The sequence below is a fragment of the Embiotoca jacksoni genome, unplaced genomic scaffold, assembly GCF_022577435.1.
Source record: "Embiotoca jacksoni isolate LCO1_2020_lvr unplaced genomic scaffold, fEmbJac1.0.p SCAF_14, whole genome shotgun sequence".
NCBI classification, from domain to species: domain Eukaryota; kingdom Metazoa; phylum Chordata; class Actinopteri; family Embiotocidae; genus Embiotoca; species Embiotoca jacksoni.
The window spans coordinates 14,081,823-14,099,793 of record NW_027185274.1 but is presented as its reverse complement, the minus strand read 5'-3'; the positions used below and the strand labels follow the sequence as shown (position 1 = coordinate 14,099,793).

Genomic DNA, 17,971 nt, shown 5'->3' with positions numbered 1-17,971 from the left:
ACACACACACACACACACACACACACACACACACACACACACACACACACACACACCAAGTATTTTTATTCACTCTTGTGGCATGTGCAAACTAACATCAAGGTGTGTTTGTGTCCTTTTTGATTCATTCTCATATGGTCATAATGGGGGTTTGCTTCCTCCAGACTCCCCAGCGCTGCAGCTCCATCCCTGCCCCACAAGGGAGCCTGACAGGCAGGCAGAGAGCGAGATGGGCTCCCCATCCCCCTCCAGGCAGCGACTGACTAGGCTGAAGGGTCCCAGCACCAGACCCCCTTTCATAGCCCTGAATGGACTTGCCTTATTTATATTCACACTCTGTCACACAGGGGGACCCCAATCTCACAATGCCACTGTGGCTTTGTCCGGCAACTCTGTATTTATGTGTGTGTGTGAGAGAGTTTGTGTGTGTGTGTGTGTGTGTGTGTGTGAGCGCCGGTACTTGTGTTGTTTAATCGGAGGGCATGTTGCTGCTGTGTAGTCTGTGCATGAGAATTCATCGCTGTGTGTATTCCTGGAGTGTGTGTGTGTATGTGTGTGTGTGTCTATAGCTCTAATGGAATGCCTCCCTCTTCTATTCACCAAGCCCACATCACAAGCAGGCAGCTGGGCAATATATATATATATATATATATATATATATATATATATATATATATATATATATATATATATGTATGTATGTATGTGTGTGTGTGTGTGTGTGTGTGTGTGTGTGTGTGCGTGCGTGCGTGCATGAGCACTGCAACCCTCCCTCTGTGTTCAGTTGTAACCCAGAGCAGCGCTTTCATTTTCCTGTCATAACGTGTATTGATTTCCCTCAGCCTTGCAGCAAACACACACACACACACACACACACACACACACACACACACACACACACACACACACACACACACACATACGCACAGATATCCGTTGATCCTTAAAGTCGCGCAGGCAGACTTGCCCACATGCACACATTCATATCCTCTTGTACACACACAATTTACGTGCACACACATACACACATATTTTGTCTCTGCTGGATGGGGAACATTGTGTTCAAAAGCAGCCTTGTTGGAGTGTGATTAGTTCTCACATATGGTCCCCACTTTTGCAATCACACACTCGCAGGTGCCTACACACACCGTCACATACTCTTTCTGACATAAAACAGTAAATACGGCTGATTGCTAAATTAATCTTCCATGTCACTGCAGGCCCCTGTGCCCACGTTTGCTGGGGAGAAAGTGATCACTCTCGCCTTCCTTGGTGTTTTTTCATTTTCCCTACCCTCTCTGCTCCTCTCGTACCTATCTTAACCCCCCCCCCCCCTCTCTCCCCTCCGACTAACCACCTCCAACTCTATTTGTATTGTAATTGCCTCGGTAAACAGCACCACTTTGGCACTGAAGCAGCTCTGATAGCTTGTGTTTGGGATGCATTAAGAGTGGTGATGCAGACACTAGGTGTGTGTGTGTGTGTGTGTGTGTGTGTGTGTGTGTGTGTGTGTGTGTGTGTGTGTGTGTGTGTGTGTGTGTGTGTGTGTGTGTGTGTGTGTGTGTGTGTGTGTGTGTGTGTTTGTTTGTTTGCGCGTCTGGTTGAGATTGAGCGGTGTGCATCACATAGCGCCCCTCCTCATGCGAGATCGTTTTCCAGACACGATCAGACATAATTGGTTCAAGTTTCACTTTTCATTTCAGTGCAGATGTAAAGACATCACAGAGATGCAACATTTTCACAAAAGCCCACTGTTTACAGATCACTTTGTATAATTACTCATATGTCTAAGTCGTATTAACCCAGCCTGAGGTGGAATAACTGCCAGGTTTGACAATATCTTTCCTGATACTACAAATGTGCGTTCAAATATTCAGCTTTTCTTGTCATTTTTTTCGCTTCTTGCTGCAATTTTTCTTCTTTTCTGCAAATGTAAAGATACACATCAAATTTCTTGATAATATTTCAAATGTGTCATGTGGCATTTTTTTTTTTACTTTTATTAGCGAGCTGACCATATTGTGACAGACGGTCAGAGAAGTGAGAGATTGGGAACCTCATGAAACATAACTCCACTGTGGAACTCAAACTGGGACACACCTTCATTCCTCAAAATTAAATTAAAAATATCTCAATATCTGAGAAATCATTTGGCCTGAGGGGTTAAAGTTTCGTCCACAGTATGTGCTACGCCGGCAGAAACGGTCTAACATCTGTATTTAAAATAATAAATCAATTGCAAATGAAATGTCTCTTCATAATGGCAGCGCCTGATCATTACTGCCAAATTCTGAGCATGGAGGTTTGTCTGCAGTATTTCTGCTTTTTTCATAGGAGATTTATTGCCATGCCAAAGTAGGAAACACAAAGGTGTGTATCATATAATGAATGGCATGTTATTAGTAAAACCTCTGCTTCTCCCACAGGTCAAAATGCCTGCGGTGAAAAAGGCCTGCTGATGATAAAACAAAAACAATCCGTTTTATAGTCCGAATATCAACAGGTCATGTTGAATTTAGTCCGTATCTGATGTGTTTGTTTCCTTTCTCTCTGCAGTCAGACGATCATCTCGCTCTCTGGCCACTGACATGTTTGAGCAGCACCTAGGGGCGCACCTCCTGCAGGTAACGACCACAGCACCCTCCTTCTTTTGTGTCATGATTATGATGATATCAAGCAACTACATGTATTTCCCTGATGAATCAGCGACTGTAGTCTTTTTAAAAGGTTTATTCAATCCCGTAAAGGAACACTTAATCCCTGTCTGGTTTTCTTTGGATAGCGAGGCTTTAATGTTTATGTTGAGAAGCTTTTGTTTTTCAGATGGATCACAAGGTTAAATTTGTATTTTCCTTCACAGACCAGGCCATTTGTCTCCTAATTATTCTGTAGTATGTCGCTGCCATATGTGATCACAGTTTGCACTGGCTCAAGTCTTCCTCCCTCCACTTACATTTCCAGGCAAGCTGCTAAACACATACACAGTCGCACACATCTCATTAACCTCAGATGTTCGGACGATATTGTCGGCTGCCAAAGAATGCCTCCCTTTTGCACTGACAGATGAATGGAGCCTGAGGGGTATTCTGGGGCAGGAGGGCTGAAGGGGTGACGAAACGCAGAATGTAGAGACAAAAGACAAAGGTAACACTGCAGACTTTACTTTGGAGGCGGCTGAGGGAGGAGAGAGACAGGTAGGAGTGGGAACAGGTAAAGAGAGAGAGAGGGGAAAAAAAAAGAAAGAATAGAAGATGAGAATGTAGAAGTGAAAAGGTTGTGTTAAAACAAAGAAACATCGCATATGTCTGCTCTCCTCTGGCATTTTAAAGAGGAAGGAAGGCTTAGGGAATGGCGCTGATAGAAATCAAATTAACGCTCCAGAAAAACTGTATGATTCTTCCCTCCCAGCCGTCCTCCCGCCGTAATAGCCTGATAATTGCACTTTAGTTCTCCGACATTCAGGCGGCTGGTTCCTCTTCGCCGCGACACACGACGCCCCACACCCCGGCCACATATTTGCATACTGGATGTGTCACTTGCATAAATTACCACTGCCACTTTAAGCACTGGGTCGCCAAAATAGCAATCATTTTTCTAGAGCAAAGTGGCACATGTGTGCTTGTCTGTGAGGCTGAATCTGCGTCGGCTCACTCCTAGATGCTTGTTATGACGATTAATATTATTCTCTGAAGCAGTCCCCTCTAATGGGCTGCCTGTATACCTTTCACTTCTCATTAGAATCACTGCAGGCTGTAATGACTCTGGTTCCGTCTGTGTCTGTACCGATGTGTCTTTTTGTCTGCGTGGCTGCAGATGATCCAGGACCAAGCTTTGACTCTTTTTATTCTAGTTTATTACAGTTGATTGAAACAGCCCTGGCCTATAAACTCAGTTTCTCATGTCTCTTTGCTCACTTTGTTTACATGTGCGTTTGGGGATGTGCACATGTGCGATGTAGCGGCCTCTGTATATTTCTCCATGTGTTTGATAATGCAGGTCTTGTGCTCAGCTGTTATGTGTCGCTGCAGCTTCTGTCTATGGGGGTTGTGTCATGTCTGTGCACATTTATGCATGTGTGTGTGTGTGTGTGTGTGTGTGTGTGTGTGTGTGTGTGTGTGTGTGTGTGTGTGTGTGTGTGTGTGTGTGTGTGTGTGTGTGAGTACACTTGTGAATTGAGAGGAGAGGCCGAGGGGTGACGGGTTGTTTGTTCTCCAGCTCATTGTAATTTGTTCGATACGCACTAATTGCTCTAATTTGTCTGTCTTGTTTCTGTTTTCCTTTATATGTGTGTGTGTGTGTGTGTGTGTGTGTGTGTGTGTGTGTGTGTGTGTGTGTGTGTGTGTGTGTGCGCGCACGCGCGCCCGTGCGTAGTCTCTAGATGGCTTTGTGTTTGTGGTCAGTCAGGAGGGACGCTTCCTCTACATCTCGGAGACAGTTTCTATCTACCTGGGACTCTCACAGGTAAGACGACCTCATCTCTCTCTTTCTCTCTCTCTCTCTCTCTCTCTCTCTCTCTCTCTCTCTCTCTCTCTCTCTCTCGCTCTCTCTCGCTCACTCTCTCAAACACACACACACACTTGACTAATCCTTTGTATATAAGTGCATTTGCACACATGTGCCAGTGTTCTGCTTCTGCTTTATTATCCCCTCCCAGGAGAGTGTGTGTGTGTGTGTGTGTGTGTGTGTGTGTGTGCGCGTGCGTGCGTGCGTGTGTGAAAGTGAGTGTGAATATCTTTGACTGCACTCTTCGCGTTCATCTCTGGAGTGCAACTCTCACAGGGGCAAAGCTACTCTCTCTCTGCCTCTCTCTGCCGCCCTCTCTCCCTCTCCAGGTGCTCACCTCTGTTGATTGCCTGTGGCCTCTTGTACTGTGAATGTTAAGTCCTGCCATTTTGCCCAGATGCATAAATAATAACAGTAATTACTGGCCCAGCAATCAAAGTGTCGCCCCAGCGCGCTGGGCCTGTCTAGGGGAACAAATCGATAGGCATCTTAAAAGCCACATTGATTGCAGGGAGGGGGAAAAACACCAAGGGGGATGGGAAGATAGATAGAGACAGCCAGAGAGCGAAAGAGAGGGGGAGCAAAGGAGGAGAGGTGTGATAAGAGAGAGATGTTTCAAAGTAAGAAGAATGGGTACAACACGAGAGAGAAAGAGGGAAATTAGTGCCACAATAACAGAAATAATTGAGTGGGTTTTTTTTACGTGCAAAATTGCTGTGATTGGGGGATAACATTGGCAACATTAAAGTAAAAAAAAATTTCTTGTTAGGAAAACTCTCGTGTAGGTCTAAAACTCACTGATCACTGTTATTATTCCGGTGTAAGAGATGGTGGCAACAGAGCAGACAAATCAAATGGGTGTCCACCAAAGTTACAGTCATCTATGAAATGACTAAGAGTATAAGAGTATATTATAAGAGTATAATGTCGATAGATCTTCCTTGCTTAGCCATGGCAAAGGGATACTGTACTGGTAGCTGCATGTAGTTTTGTTTACAAGACACGATGCAGATGTTTTGTGGCTTCAGACTGCTGAATCATCTTTATTTTCTGCTGAACGTCACAATACATTTTTGCACAGACTACAGATTGTTGTATTTGAGCTAAATTTATACCTCCACACATAGAATAGGGGAAGTCCACCTATTGTTCATTGTTGCATTTCAGTCATTGAATGAGAACTAGATTTATTGCCATGCAAGTTATCACATACAAGAATTTTGACTTGATGTAGTGGTGCATTACAATCAAAACTAAAAACGACGAGGCAGCAAACAAAGTGAGAAAATATAACTCATGCAAAGAAAGGTGGTTTATAAATACAATGTCACGATAAAGAAAAAGTACAAAAATATGTTCTTGTGCACATGTAAATATTATAAACAGTGTGTGAAATGTGCAAGTGTAATCTTGGAAACAACGACGGTACCATTGCAACACCAGAGAGTTGGACTGAACATGTCTGGATGTCGGAGGCCATATAATTCTTTAATTATATACCGACAGTAAGTGTTTGCAGTCTTGTATCCTGACTGCACTACTACATGCTATTAGTGTTATTAAAATGCATTCTACATTACACAAATTGCAGCGAGCAAATTTGCAGTGGAGATGTTGCTTCTCGATTCATGTTACTAAAAGTCTTTCCTCAGCTTTTGTTAAAAAGTAATGCAGACAAGTCAGTGTTGTTCTGTCCTCTTTGGTTGAATTCTCAAGCCTGTTTAACCATCACTGATGCTGGGTGTGCTCACACATGCACTTTCCTCTCCAGGTGACGAGTTAAAGCACATACAAAAATAAGATTTGCAGGAAGTGTTAAGTTCCTCTTTAAGAAAAACACAAAATAACTTCTTTAATGTACATATGGACATGCAATTATTATGATAAATGTCACAGACTTGGAGGTGAACACAGCCAGCCTGTCCTTTAAACTGTCCTGAATCGAGGAATTCAGTGTGCGTGCATGGAAGATAAAGACAAGAGTGGTTTAAATTTGCCTTAGAGTTTTTGGAGTCTTCACTTTGCAAATACACATACGCAATTAATTCAAATGTGCACACTCATTTGTACAGATTAAACATGTCAGGGCAAAGAAGTTATAAGACAACAAGCCAACAGCAGGAGTGGTGGCAGCTAGAAGACGGAACAAAAAGGGAGATCCAGAGAAACAGAGAGAAGCAGACAGACAATTACGAGAGAGAGAAAGAAATGAAGCAGGAATGGAGGAGAGAAAGAGAGAGAGTGGTAAAGAGGAGAACGAGTCTGAGTGTGTAAATAGAGTTTAAATGTGCAGTAGGAATGAAATTCGCCTTGGGATTGCCTAGGTAAACAAGACAGCCGAGGCTTTGGTGGAGATGCTAATAAAACAGAGCTGTTCTTATCAGCTGAGCAGATGGCCTAACCCATCACATCTACTCAAACAGGACCTAAGCCATCAGCATTCTAATGAAATTATTTATGATCGAAGATTACATTCAAAACCTTGAGCACACAACGCTATGTTTACCTTCCCGAAAATATAAGAGCGGGCAGGGACAGTGAAGGTTTATGATCAGAAAGAGACACCCCGAAAGGGCAGATCGAGTGAGTTAGGGGATATATAAGAGGGAGAATATAGTATGTTTATGGACACAAACGATGAGGAAGAAAAACATACAAAAAGAGAGAAGGGGTAGGTGGGAGGGAGAGGACAAAAACACTTCGACATACTTTTTTGGTGAGTGGAGACGGACGCAGGGGAGAGGGGAAGGACAGACAAACAAATGATGCTCTGAGTGAAAAAGTATAACTGGTGGTTTGTTTTAGAGGGCATGTCGCCCCTGTGGACCGCCCCTTTGTCTCCTGTCCCCCCCTGTCTGACCCCTCTGCCCTGGCTTACACCGTGGGCCGCTCCCCTGACAGTGGGGTTGCTTAGCCGGCTTAGCCCAGGTCAGGCACCTTGACCAAGGGCACAGCCCGTCGGCCACTCCCCCGATGCCTACAGGTATCATTTCTTTCTCTCACTGGGTTTCCGGGCTCAAAGAACGGGGATAAACCTGGGAAGCAGAGGAGGCAAGGGAAGAATGGATGGAGAGACAAAGGGGTGGAGAAGATGAGGAGGAGTCGGAGGGAGGAGACATGGAAAGGATGGAGAAGAAAGGGGGGGGGGGGGGCGGGGGGGCGGGCTTGGAGGAGAAAAAAGGGGATAAATGGGGTAAAGAGAAGGGAGGAAGGATGGTAGATTGAGGGAGGAGAGAATTGATCTGCAAATGGTTAGTATGCAGCCCCCACGCCCCCCCGTCCCCCCCGTCTCCCCCCCCCCCCCCGCCCCCCTCCCTCTCTCCTCTCCCATCAGTCAGTGAAGGCTGAGGGCTGAGAGTATGTTGTGGACCACTGCCCGGATGCCTCATACATATTAAAGCCCCCTGCTATTATTTATATCATGTCTCTCCTTCCCCTGCTCGCTGCCCTCCATCCCCACCACACCACCATACGTACATGCACGTGCATATCAGCATATACACACACGCACACACACACACACACACACACACACACACACACACACACACACACACACACACACACACACACAGATGCACTGACAGACAACTACTCACAAACAATGACACACAATGACACACGGAGACATAAAAACAGACAGTCTAGTCACATACACAGAGAAACAGAGGCGCGCTATGTGCTTACACACACACACACACACACACACACACACACACACTCACTCTGAGAGATTTGAATGATCTCGGTCTCTCCTCACGTCTCCCTTTGCGCCACATTCTATACCTGTTTTTATGTCTGAGCCTGACTCATCCTCTCAATCGCTCCGTCTCTTTCTCGTCTTCTCATTTCTGTCTGATCTTTTTTCAATCCCTCCCTCCTGCCTGTGATGGAGTGATATTATTCGGATAGGTCTTAAGCCCGGTAAAGCCCATAAGGACCTGTTTGTCTCTCTACCTTGTTTTCCAATACCACAGGGCCGGGGGATTGTGTCTCTTTCAGATGGCTCGTCCAGTGTTCTGAGCAGAGGTGAATTTAGTCCTTGTTTGAAAACGACAGACAGACACATGGATCGTGATCAAACCTAAAATTTTAAATAAATGCTTAAAGCTGGGTTCATCCAGAATTTAAAGAAACCAAACCCAATTATTTTATTTGATCAATTATCCAGCCTCATAATGACTCCTAATTTGAAAACATTCATGAATTAATCCATTTTGATGTCAGACTCAAAAGGGGATACCACAGAAAAGTAATTACACTGATAATGTTACATAAATCTGAAAGTGAAGAGGAAAGGGATCAGCAAAAAAAAATAAACACTTTAGATTCAGGATGTTGTTGAGCTTCCCATGTAACCCCTTTAATACACCGGACAAGTATTAATTATATTATAATTACAGGTCATTACATTTAAATGCTGTTTCATAAAACAAAAAATTATTTATGGACAAACTTAAAAGTGGCCTCACATTCTCACTTGTTTGATCAGGAGGAGAAATAAATAAATCACACCTCAACCACAACCTTTGGAAGTGGACGTTTTTGCCTAATGAGATCCAAACCTATTATATTACTCTGTTAGTGCAAGGGTGCTCTTAAGTGATGGGAGGGTATAGCAATAGTTACACTTGATACATTACTCCAAAGTTTGAGATAAGTCTTTACAAATATTTAAAGTCTTCAGGAAAATAAATACAGAAAAAGACATGTATATATAAAGATATGAAATTATTCCTTAACATATATTAGCAATATAACAAGAAGTGAAAGAATAATGGACACAGGGAGATAGGATTTTTTAAATATTTTTTTTACAAGTCATCTCATTTAAATTCTGCATTCAGCATTTGACTTGCTGTGGCCTTTAAAACCTGAATCTTCAGTTATCCAGTGATCTGATGGTAAGACGCATACAAACTGACTGTAGCATCTTCGGTTCCCTTTCGTCTGCGAATCCTTTTTTTTTTTTTTTTATCTTCTCCCCTCTCCTTAGCCGTATTTATTGTCCTCATCTTGACTGTCGCTATCAAATACAAGCAAAACATCTTTTAAACCCACAAATCATAGAAAGGGTTTATAAATGCTAAAATACATATCAAAATAGGTATTTTTAATGTCTGGGTGTAGCACAGTTTGTCAGTCTGGAGGAGAATTACCACATATGTTGCCCATCAAATTTAATATTTAATAATCTGTTTATTACCGGTGGCACAAATTCAAAAAGAAGGCCATGTCTCAAGAAATAAAGCCCTGCATGTCTGGGACTAAAAAAACTCTTCCATCCTCACTCGTTGGGGTTTCCTCCATCCTTCCTCCCCTCTCTGTTCACTCATCCTCAAGCGCTCTCATTCCTTTGCTCCCGCCTTCCCTGTTCCCCTTCTTCCTTTCCCCCGGCTGTGATGTCCTTGAGGGCCTGCTGAAGCTCCCATAAAGCCTGCAGTAAATGGCTCTAATCCGGTAATAAATGGCTGTGTCCTACAGACAAGGGTGTGAGGCTGCTGCAGCCACGGCTTTATCAGATGGAATGGTATTCAGCACACAAACACACATGAACACGCACACATATATTCACAGATGGAATAGAAGCTGCATGGATGCGTGGAAGCAGGCATACTCTCTCCCCCCTTTCTGTTTCTTTCTCTCTCTCTCTCTCTCTCTCTCTCTCTCTCTCTCTCTCTCTCTCTCTCTCTCTCTCGCTCTCTCACACACACACACACACACACACACACACACACACACACACACACACACACACACACACCTTTATAGGGCTTCAGATGGAATCACACCTTCTCCAATTGTGCTGCTTTTATGGATGCTGTGCAAGAGCAGTGCCATTATTACCTTTAAATGATTAGAGATGCGACTATGATGCATTATGATGATAGGATCATATAGAGCTGTATGAGCTGTTGCACTGCTCATTATGTCTGCTGGGATTGACTAGAACTGAATGAAGGAGCTGGGAGGGACACGGGGAATAAGAAGAATAGTAATGTGACCTTTGGAGATAGTTGGAGTTCACCTGTTTTTAATCAGCAAATACAATTGATTTTTATCTCCCTTGGTTTTATTTGTGTAGCACTGTAGTCACTCGGTCCACTGAGACTGGACTTAAATGTATGTGTGTGTGTTGGGGCGGTGGGGTGGGGTGTGTCTTACAACCTCCACATTCCTTGTTGAGTTGTAATGCTGAGCAGCGCTTTCATTTTCCTGTCATAACATATATAGATTTTTTTTACCTCTGTGTGTGTGTGTGTGTGTGTGTGTGTGTGTGTGTGTGTGCGTGTGCGTATGCGTGTGTGCGCGCTGGCTCACTTGTGTGTATTTATTTGTGCTCCCAAGTATGTGGTTTTCATCGGCGTGTGCTCTCCTTCAGGTGGAGTTGACCGGCAGCAGCGTGTTTGACTACATCCACCCAGCGGACCACGTCGAGATGGCCGAGCGGCTGGGAATCAGGCCCCATCTGCGGGCCGAGGCCGGCTGCCACACGGTCCCTGAGAGCGCCTCCAGCTCCGCATCCACCTCCTCCCTGGCTGGTACCCCTGAACCCGGTACGGTTATGCTGTCAATTTATAGCAAGAAAATAGAAATAAACAAAAGCAAATATATTATTTTTTTATTAATTTACTGAATTCAGTTTGCATAATCAAAACAAAATAACAATATTTAAATGTATTGTAAAATTCTTCTTCTGCTCTCCTTCTCAGCAGCTCCATCCAGTCCTCACTCTCCTGCTGACGAACCTCCTGACCGTGGCTTCTTCATCCGCATGAAATCCACGCTCACCAAACGAGGCCTGCATGTCAAGTCTTCTGGATACAAGGTAGCTGTGGAAATAACTCGCCACCATTTGAAAACATATCTTGTGTTATGCATGCTTTAATTTACCTACTCGTTCTTGAAGTGGTAAAAACACAAGCAGAGCCATTTTGTTTTGTGCTCCCAGAGTTTCATAGCACCGTCAGCTTGGTCGTTTTCTGTATATTTTATGGCTGCGACCTTATTTCACACTGAGCCGCCGCACATAACACAGTTTACTGCACTCACTGCTGTAATAGCAGAGCTGCCGCATTCCTTTTTGTTTGTGTTCTTCTTCTTGTTTAATGTACATTGATGAATGTAATATTTCTGAGCTCCTATTCTTGTTATTGTCATTTTATTTGTCCTTAGTTTTGTAACTGTCTCACAGTGCATCAATCAATTCAAACTTCGCCTGATTCTTATTTTGTCATCCTCTTGTAAATTAGCTTTGTGTGTAAGGAATACATTCTGCTCGACAGGTAATCCACGTGACGGGACGAATCCGCTGCCGCCCTGCACTTGTTCCGGGCTCCACGCGCTCCCTGCGCCGACCGCTGGGTTTGGTTGCTCTGGCGCACACACTCCCCCCTACCACGCTTAATGAAGTCCGCATGGAGAGCCAAATGTTTGTCTTCCGAGTGAACATGGACCTACAGGTCACGTATTGTGAGAACAGGTAAGGATTTTGTGCACAGATAACGTCAGAGGAATGCTGAGTATCTCTGCATATTTTTCAAAATGTGCCAAGTTTTATTTTGTTTTTCGGAGTGCTCCCACCTTCAGGTTGTCTCGTGAGTACCCAGCCAGTTACTGGGTTCAATTGACACATCTGCCTCTGTTAAGTGAACAAGCGTTTGTTTTTTTTTCTTGCATTGCTTTACAGGATCTCGGAGTATATGGATCTGACCCCAGCAGAGGTGGTGGGACATACCTGCTATCATTTCATCTATGTAGAAGACCTGGAAAACCTCCGGCAGAGCCATGAGGACTGTGAGTCATCCATATGCGCGTGTAATATGTGAAGTTCATCCCCACCCCCCTGATTCTTCATAGTATCTGAACTTGGGAGGTTAGAGGAGCCTGTTGAAATCTCATCCTGTCCTACTGTGATAGGCGCCCTCTGCTGCCACTATCATGAACTGCCAAACCAATAACGAGCCCTCTCTGCTCTCCACTCTTTCCACCCTCCACCCGTCTCCCCCTCAGTGCTGAGGAAAGGCCAGGTAGTGACGGGATACTATCGCTGGCTCCAGAGGAGAGGAGGCTACTTGTGGATCCAGTCCACTGCCACCGTCTCCATCAACCACAAAGCCCCCCACGAACGCAACGTCATCTGGGTTAACTATGTCCTGAGGTCAGTGCAACCACAGCGAAACATCAGTCTGGTCTCCAGGAGAGCTGATATGAGCCCACTTTAAATATGCAGGCACCGTGCTGTGAGCCGAGATCCTTTGAAGGGATAGATGATGAAATTTGGTAGGATTATTGGGATAGTGAGTTTCACCGATTCCAACATGTCAGAAAACTGGTGAGGATACTCATAAAATAGTGACATCAAAGCAAAACACATCACCACTGCCTATTGATTTTAATAGGATTTTTTTTATTTTTTATATTGAATTGTTATGTAAAATGTTGCTGACTCAAAAACATTTGTCATCCTTATTTTTACAGATTTTAGATCAATTTGATAACAGATGACAATTTTTCCAGTTTTAACTATTATCATGACAAAACTAACAAATTCTTACATTTAAAAAAAAAGTGGAGCTCAAAAAAACGTTTACTGTGTCACTTTCTTAAATGTAAACCTTTCATGCTGCTCTGTAAAATATTCATTTTGTTTATTTATTTCTGTAGCATGAAATAATTTCAGTCTTACTAACTCAGAGTTCTCAGCTGCTCAGTGTTGTTTAGCTTCAATACTCAGCAACAAAGCATTATTATATAGAATTATATATATTTGATTAAATATACAGTATTTAGTGTTATTTAATGTCATAATTAAATAATAATACTCTGAATTATTTGACATAATCTATTAGAAAAGCTTTGGAACTGATAAAAGGATATTTCAAAACTCTGCACCGTCTCTATTCAAATATAAATGACCCTTTAAATGTAGAATTACCTTTGGTTAAGGCTTTATATATTCATTACACAGACCTTGAAAAAAATGCGCTCATACACACACACACACACACACACACACACACAGAACATAAAATGTGCGCACAGCAACAGAGCAGTCAGACAAAAACAAGAGGAGGAGGCTGAATTTTAATGCTAATTGGACTGAAGCTATATAATTACAACAAATGGATGTCAGAATTTTGGGGCTGAATGGTGTTTTAGTTAATTAGTGCTGTAATTACAAGAGCTCATTAACTTCTCCAACAGCCTCCTCCTTGTCTGAGCTTAGTTGTGTATAGGTGGGCTGCTGAGTGGGGCAAAGTGTGTGTTTTGGTGCTTTTCCTGTGTGTGTGTTTGTGTCTCTTGAGGGGTTGGCTCTGCCTATGTGTCTGTTTGCATGTGTGTGTGTTAAGGGAGGACTGGGTGTGTGTTAGGTTAGAAGGGTGTGAGGCAGTTTGGCTATTGGAGGTTGTTATTAGGCTGATTACATGTTGTTTCCATCTCTAAGTATTCACTCAAATCAGCACACAACTAGTGGATTTTTTTTTTTTTTTGTAAGTGTAAGTGGCTTTAAGTGGTAGATGATCATTTGTGTATACGTCCACCTTTTCTCCCTTTTCCATTTTCACATCTCTCCATCCAGTCGAACGGAGTTGCCCGACACTCCCCTGGATCTGCAGCAGCTACCAGAGAGCATAAGAGCCGAGCGACTCCGAGTGAGCTCGTCCCCCACTGACAGCTCCACTCAGGCCCGAGGTATGACTCTGTACACATTACTGCCTTCCCATGATGCCCACTGACGCACAGAAATACCTGCCTGTTCCTCTCCTTTTCATAAAAATATCTCTTCCTCTCCAGGATCACAGCCAGTGAAGAGCTCAGCGGGAAAGAGTGACCCTGACACGAAAGGCAGAGAGAAATTCAACACCGCTGCCATCCAATCAGAGGACAGGAGGAAGCGCCTGCTGAGGTCCGACCCTGAGGGCGCACCTCCCGTAACCCGCCGCAGACTGGAGGAGCTCCGTCACGCAGAGGAGAGTGTGTCAGCCTCCTCGGACCTGGCGAGCGAAAGCGAGGGAGAGGAGGAGGAAGAGACAGAGTGGGACCAGGGGGTAGACAGCGACAGATTGAAACAGGAAGACAGCGGGGGAGGAGGGAAACAGAGTCGAGGAGGAGACACCACGACCAGAGGGGAGAGGGGGGGGAGGGTGCACAACGGCCGGGCTGTGATCCAGCAGCTGAAGAGCGTGGTGACCCCGTCTCCCCTGCCGGGCAGCCCCGGCATCAAGACTGAACACGAAGCCCTGACCACCGGGGGGCGTTGGGGGTCACACACACAAACCTCCACCTCGCACACACACCTCTCCCAGACCCAGCCCTCACATGCACACACACCTTCCAGCAGCCTCAACGGTGACAGCCCCACCACCCCGATCCCCGACTCTTCCTCCAGCAGTGAAGCCCCACCAAAAGGCTTGTTCACGCCCCCGTCCCCAGCTCTGTCCCCCGCCATGTCCGTGTCCTCCCCGCTGCCCCGTGAAGAGAGGGCTGTGTCGGGGGTGGTCAGTCGGAGCAGTGGCGGCGCAGGTAACTGTCCTGACTTTGAGCTGCTTCAGAGACTGGCTGCAGGCGGTGCAGCAGGGCGGGTCCTCTTCCACCCCCTTGCCCTCGGCCCGCAGGGCCCTCAGAGCCTCTACGCCCCGAGCACTATCCGGTACGCTCCACCTGAGCTACCCCCCTCCCACCACCACAGCGTGGGACACAGTGATGGCCTGCAGCTACGCTCGGACCACCACAAGGGACCCCCACCGGCCTTCTTCCCCCACCTACAGCGGCTGGCCGGCCTGCCACCCTTCAGTGGTTTCTCCCCATCTGACAGCCCTTTCTCCTCCGGCCTGCCCTTCTGTATGAATGGACTGAGGGGGGCCGCGGGCACAGAGGAGGACTGAGACTCCGAGGGGAGGAGGTGAGAGGAGAAAATAAAAATGAAGGACGGAGCGAAGTGACAGGAGAGCAAGAGAGACATTGAAAAGGGCAGGAGAGACAAAAGCGGCGGGACATTAAGCCTCTGAGGACGTTACTAATTGGACAATGAGTTGAATAACTGCAATCTAAAATATGTGACAAGTTGCTGCCATAGGAATTTATTGTGTCGGATTGCTGTGGACAAGTGACAGCAACTCACAGAGAAAACGGGACATGGAAACTTTTGACTGCTTGTCCCTAAAGACTTTTCGTCTCTACAACAATAATGAACTCTGCTCTGTGTCTTTCTCTAGATGACTGTGTTGATTTATGTGTCTCTTCCACTCAGAGAAGCCATATTGTATATAGAGACAAAACCATAAAGACCCTCAGCTCACATCCCCGTTACTGTCACTCCAATTAACCCAATTAACCCTGAAACCAGTAGAAAGAGTCAGACACTTGTCTGTAGAAATGAAAGTGACTTTGGAATATACATTTTTATTATTGCAGTATTATACAAATCATCTCTTACACTGGGCTCCAGGTGAGAATTAAATGATGGGGTTTCCCTTAAAATAGATGGAGACCAGAGACTTCTGGTGTTTTGTACTGAGACTCAGAATATTAATAAATAATAATTAAAAAAAAGTATTCATCAGTCAGCCATACCTAAAGCACACTGTTGGGGCAAAGTATGAATAAAATAGTCCCAGACATTCCATTATATATAAGGGAAGAAAATGCAATGCAGACAGGATGCCACTACTGTTGTTTGATTATAGGAAGGTAATGTGTTTAACTGAGTATTAATTATAGTATATTCTGTATGATGCTGCAGTTGTGTTTGTGTATGAAAGCCATATTCTTGTTTTTTTTATTTTCTAAAGTCTTTATTGATTTTTTTTTTATTATTATTTTTTCACCAGATCAAACAGATGGAAGAATGGGGCAAAAAAATATGTCTAGACGGACAGAATAGTGTCATTTTACTGGATGTACAATATCATCCAAATACCTTTTTTTATTCTCTCAAAAAATATTTCTAAAAAATGCTTTAGGAGAGAAAATGGTGCTGGACAAAAGTGTTTTTGTCATTCAAACCTTTTTCTGAGCACTTACTGAAATATGTTCTGCTGTGAACTCAAAGCACTTCATGACTCAATGTGTGATCCTGTTAAAACAGATGCAAGAGTGGTCACTAATATCATAGCCTGACCACAGTGCAGTGGATGGGATAAATGCTCATTTTAAAAAGACAGGCAAATAAACAGACCGCGTGTGGGCATTAAAATTCGACCGTAAGAGGTCAATAAAAATAAAGCAGAATAATCCTGGTGCTGGTTTCAGTTCAATTCAACTGAAAATGAAGTTTGAAACAAGTGAAATGTCAAGACACTTTCTTCATAAAAAAAATGAAATAACTTTAATTTTTAATTAGTGCAAGTAGGAGGTAAGTCAGACAATGTGGTGGTTGTTTAAAAGATACTCAAACAACTGAGGATTTTGATTCCAGAGTATAATATTTAACATTTAAAAATGTTGGTATCATTACAGCCAAAAACATGCGAGTAAAGTAAAATTGATCAGTAATAAACTGATATAAATCATGAGAAATAAACATGAGAATTATTTAGCACTTTGGAATATAGTCTTTTAGATTGATCTACAATTTGATCCAAATACACATGAATTTCTATAATCTGTTGAAAGCCTTCTGGCACTTTGTTTTCTTGGAGATTGAGATTACGGCCGACAGTCTGATCTGAGGATTCGGTTTATGTGGAAACAACTTCTCGCGTTCTGATGTCGGACAGGAAAAAAAAAAAATCTAATTGTCAGATCTGTCACATATAAATATGTGAGCACACATATTCTCGGGCGTTTACTGGTATAATACGTGTGTATGAATGTGTGTGTGCGCGCGTTTGCTTGTGTGTGTGTTTTGGTTCTTTTTGTCGTTGTTTTTTTTGTTTTTTTGTTCTTGAATTAAACCGCTAACCCCTTGCCCATCACTGTGAATCTAACGCTATCCTCCCATCTTTGTGAATACTCCACCCTCTCATCAAATAAAATGAACCAATGTAAAAATACAAACAGTGATACAGATGATGATAACAATAAAATATTCCATTAGAGGAGCACAACTCAAGGTTTGGTTGGTTTTTTTTGTATTGCTTTTGCAAGCACATAAATTCAACGTGTATGATGTATGAAAGTGCATTGATTCAGATAATTATATTTGATTCAAAGATCATTTGGGACACTTTTTTTTTTTTTTAAAGATAAACAGGTTCAGTCCTCTCTCACATTTCAATACAGTGGATTTGTTAGACTTAATATCAGTTACTAACATGCATCTTCTTCACAAATCATTAACATTTCAAGTATTTAAACAACATTTAGGAACAGTAAGACCAACAAACATCCAAAGAACACACAGCTAAGAGTAACAAACAAGTGACAAGCCAGAATAAATATTTTAAAAAATGTCTGTGTTACTGCCAATACGTATTTATCTCACATTATCAACGGAGAAAGTGGGCCATCCTGCATGTCTCTG

The 17,971-nt window shown here is 43.6% G+C and overlaps 1 protein-coding gene across 2 annotated transcripts in view; it reads left to right on the top strand.

Annotated features, from left to right (window-relative positions):
* npas1 (neuronal PAS domain protein 1) overlaps positions 1-17,560 on the top strand; it is a 36,709-nt gene extending 19,149 nt beyond the window's left edge. Inside the window, exons 4-12 of one of the 2 annotated variants that reach the window (XM_069148122.1) lie at positions 2,557-2,624; positions 4,372-4,461; positions 10,886-11,060; positions 11,220-11,332; positions 11,790-11,986; positions 12,194-12,300; positions 12,517-12,664; positions 14,087-14,199; positions 14,302-17,560. In XM_069148122.1, coding sequence (XP_069004223.1) covers positions 2,557-2,624; positions 4,372-4,461; positions 10,886-11,060; positions 11,220-11,332; positions 11,790-11,986; positions 12,194-12,300; positions 12,517-12,664; positions 14,087-14,199; positions 14,302-15,392 — 2,102 coding nt within the window. In that variant the 3' untranslated portion in view covers positions 15,393-17,560. Of the gene's footprint in view, positions 1-2,556; positions 2,625-4,371; positions 4,462-10,885; positions 11,061-11,216; positions 11,333-11,789; positions 11,987-12,193; positions 12,301-12,516; positions 12,665-14,086; positions 14,200-14,301 lie in introns of both variants that reach the window. The other variant, XM_069148121.1, reaches the window with a different exon arrangement.
* Positions 17,561-17,971: the final 411 nt, after the last annotated feature.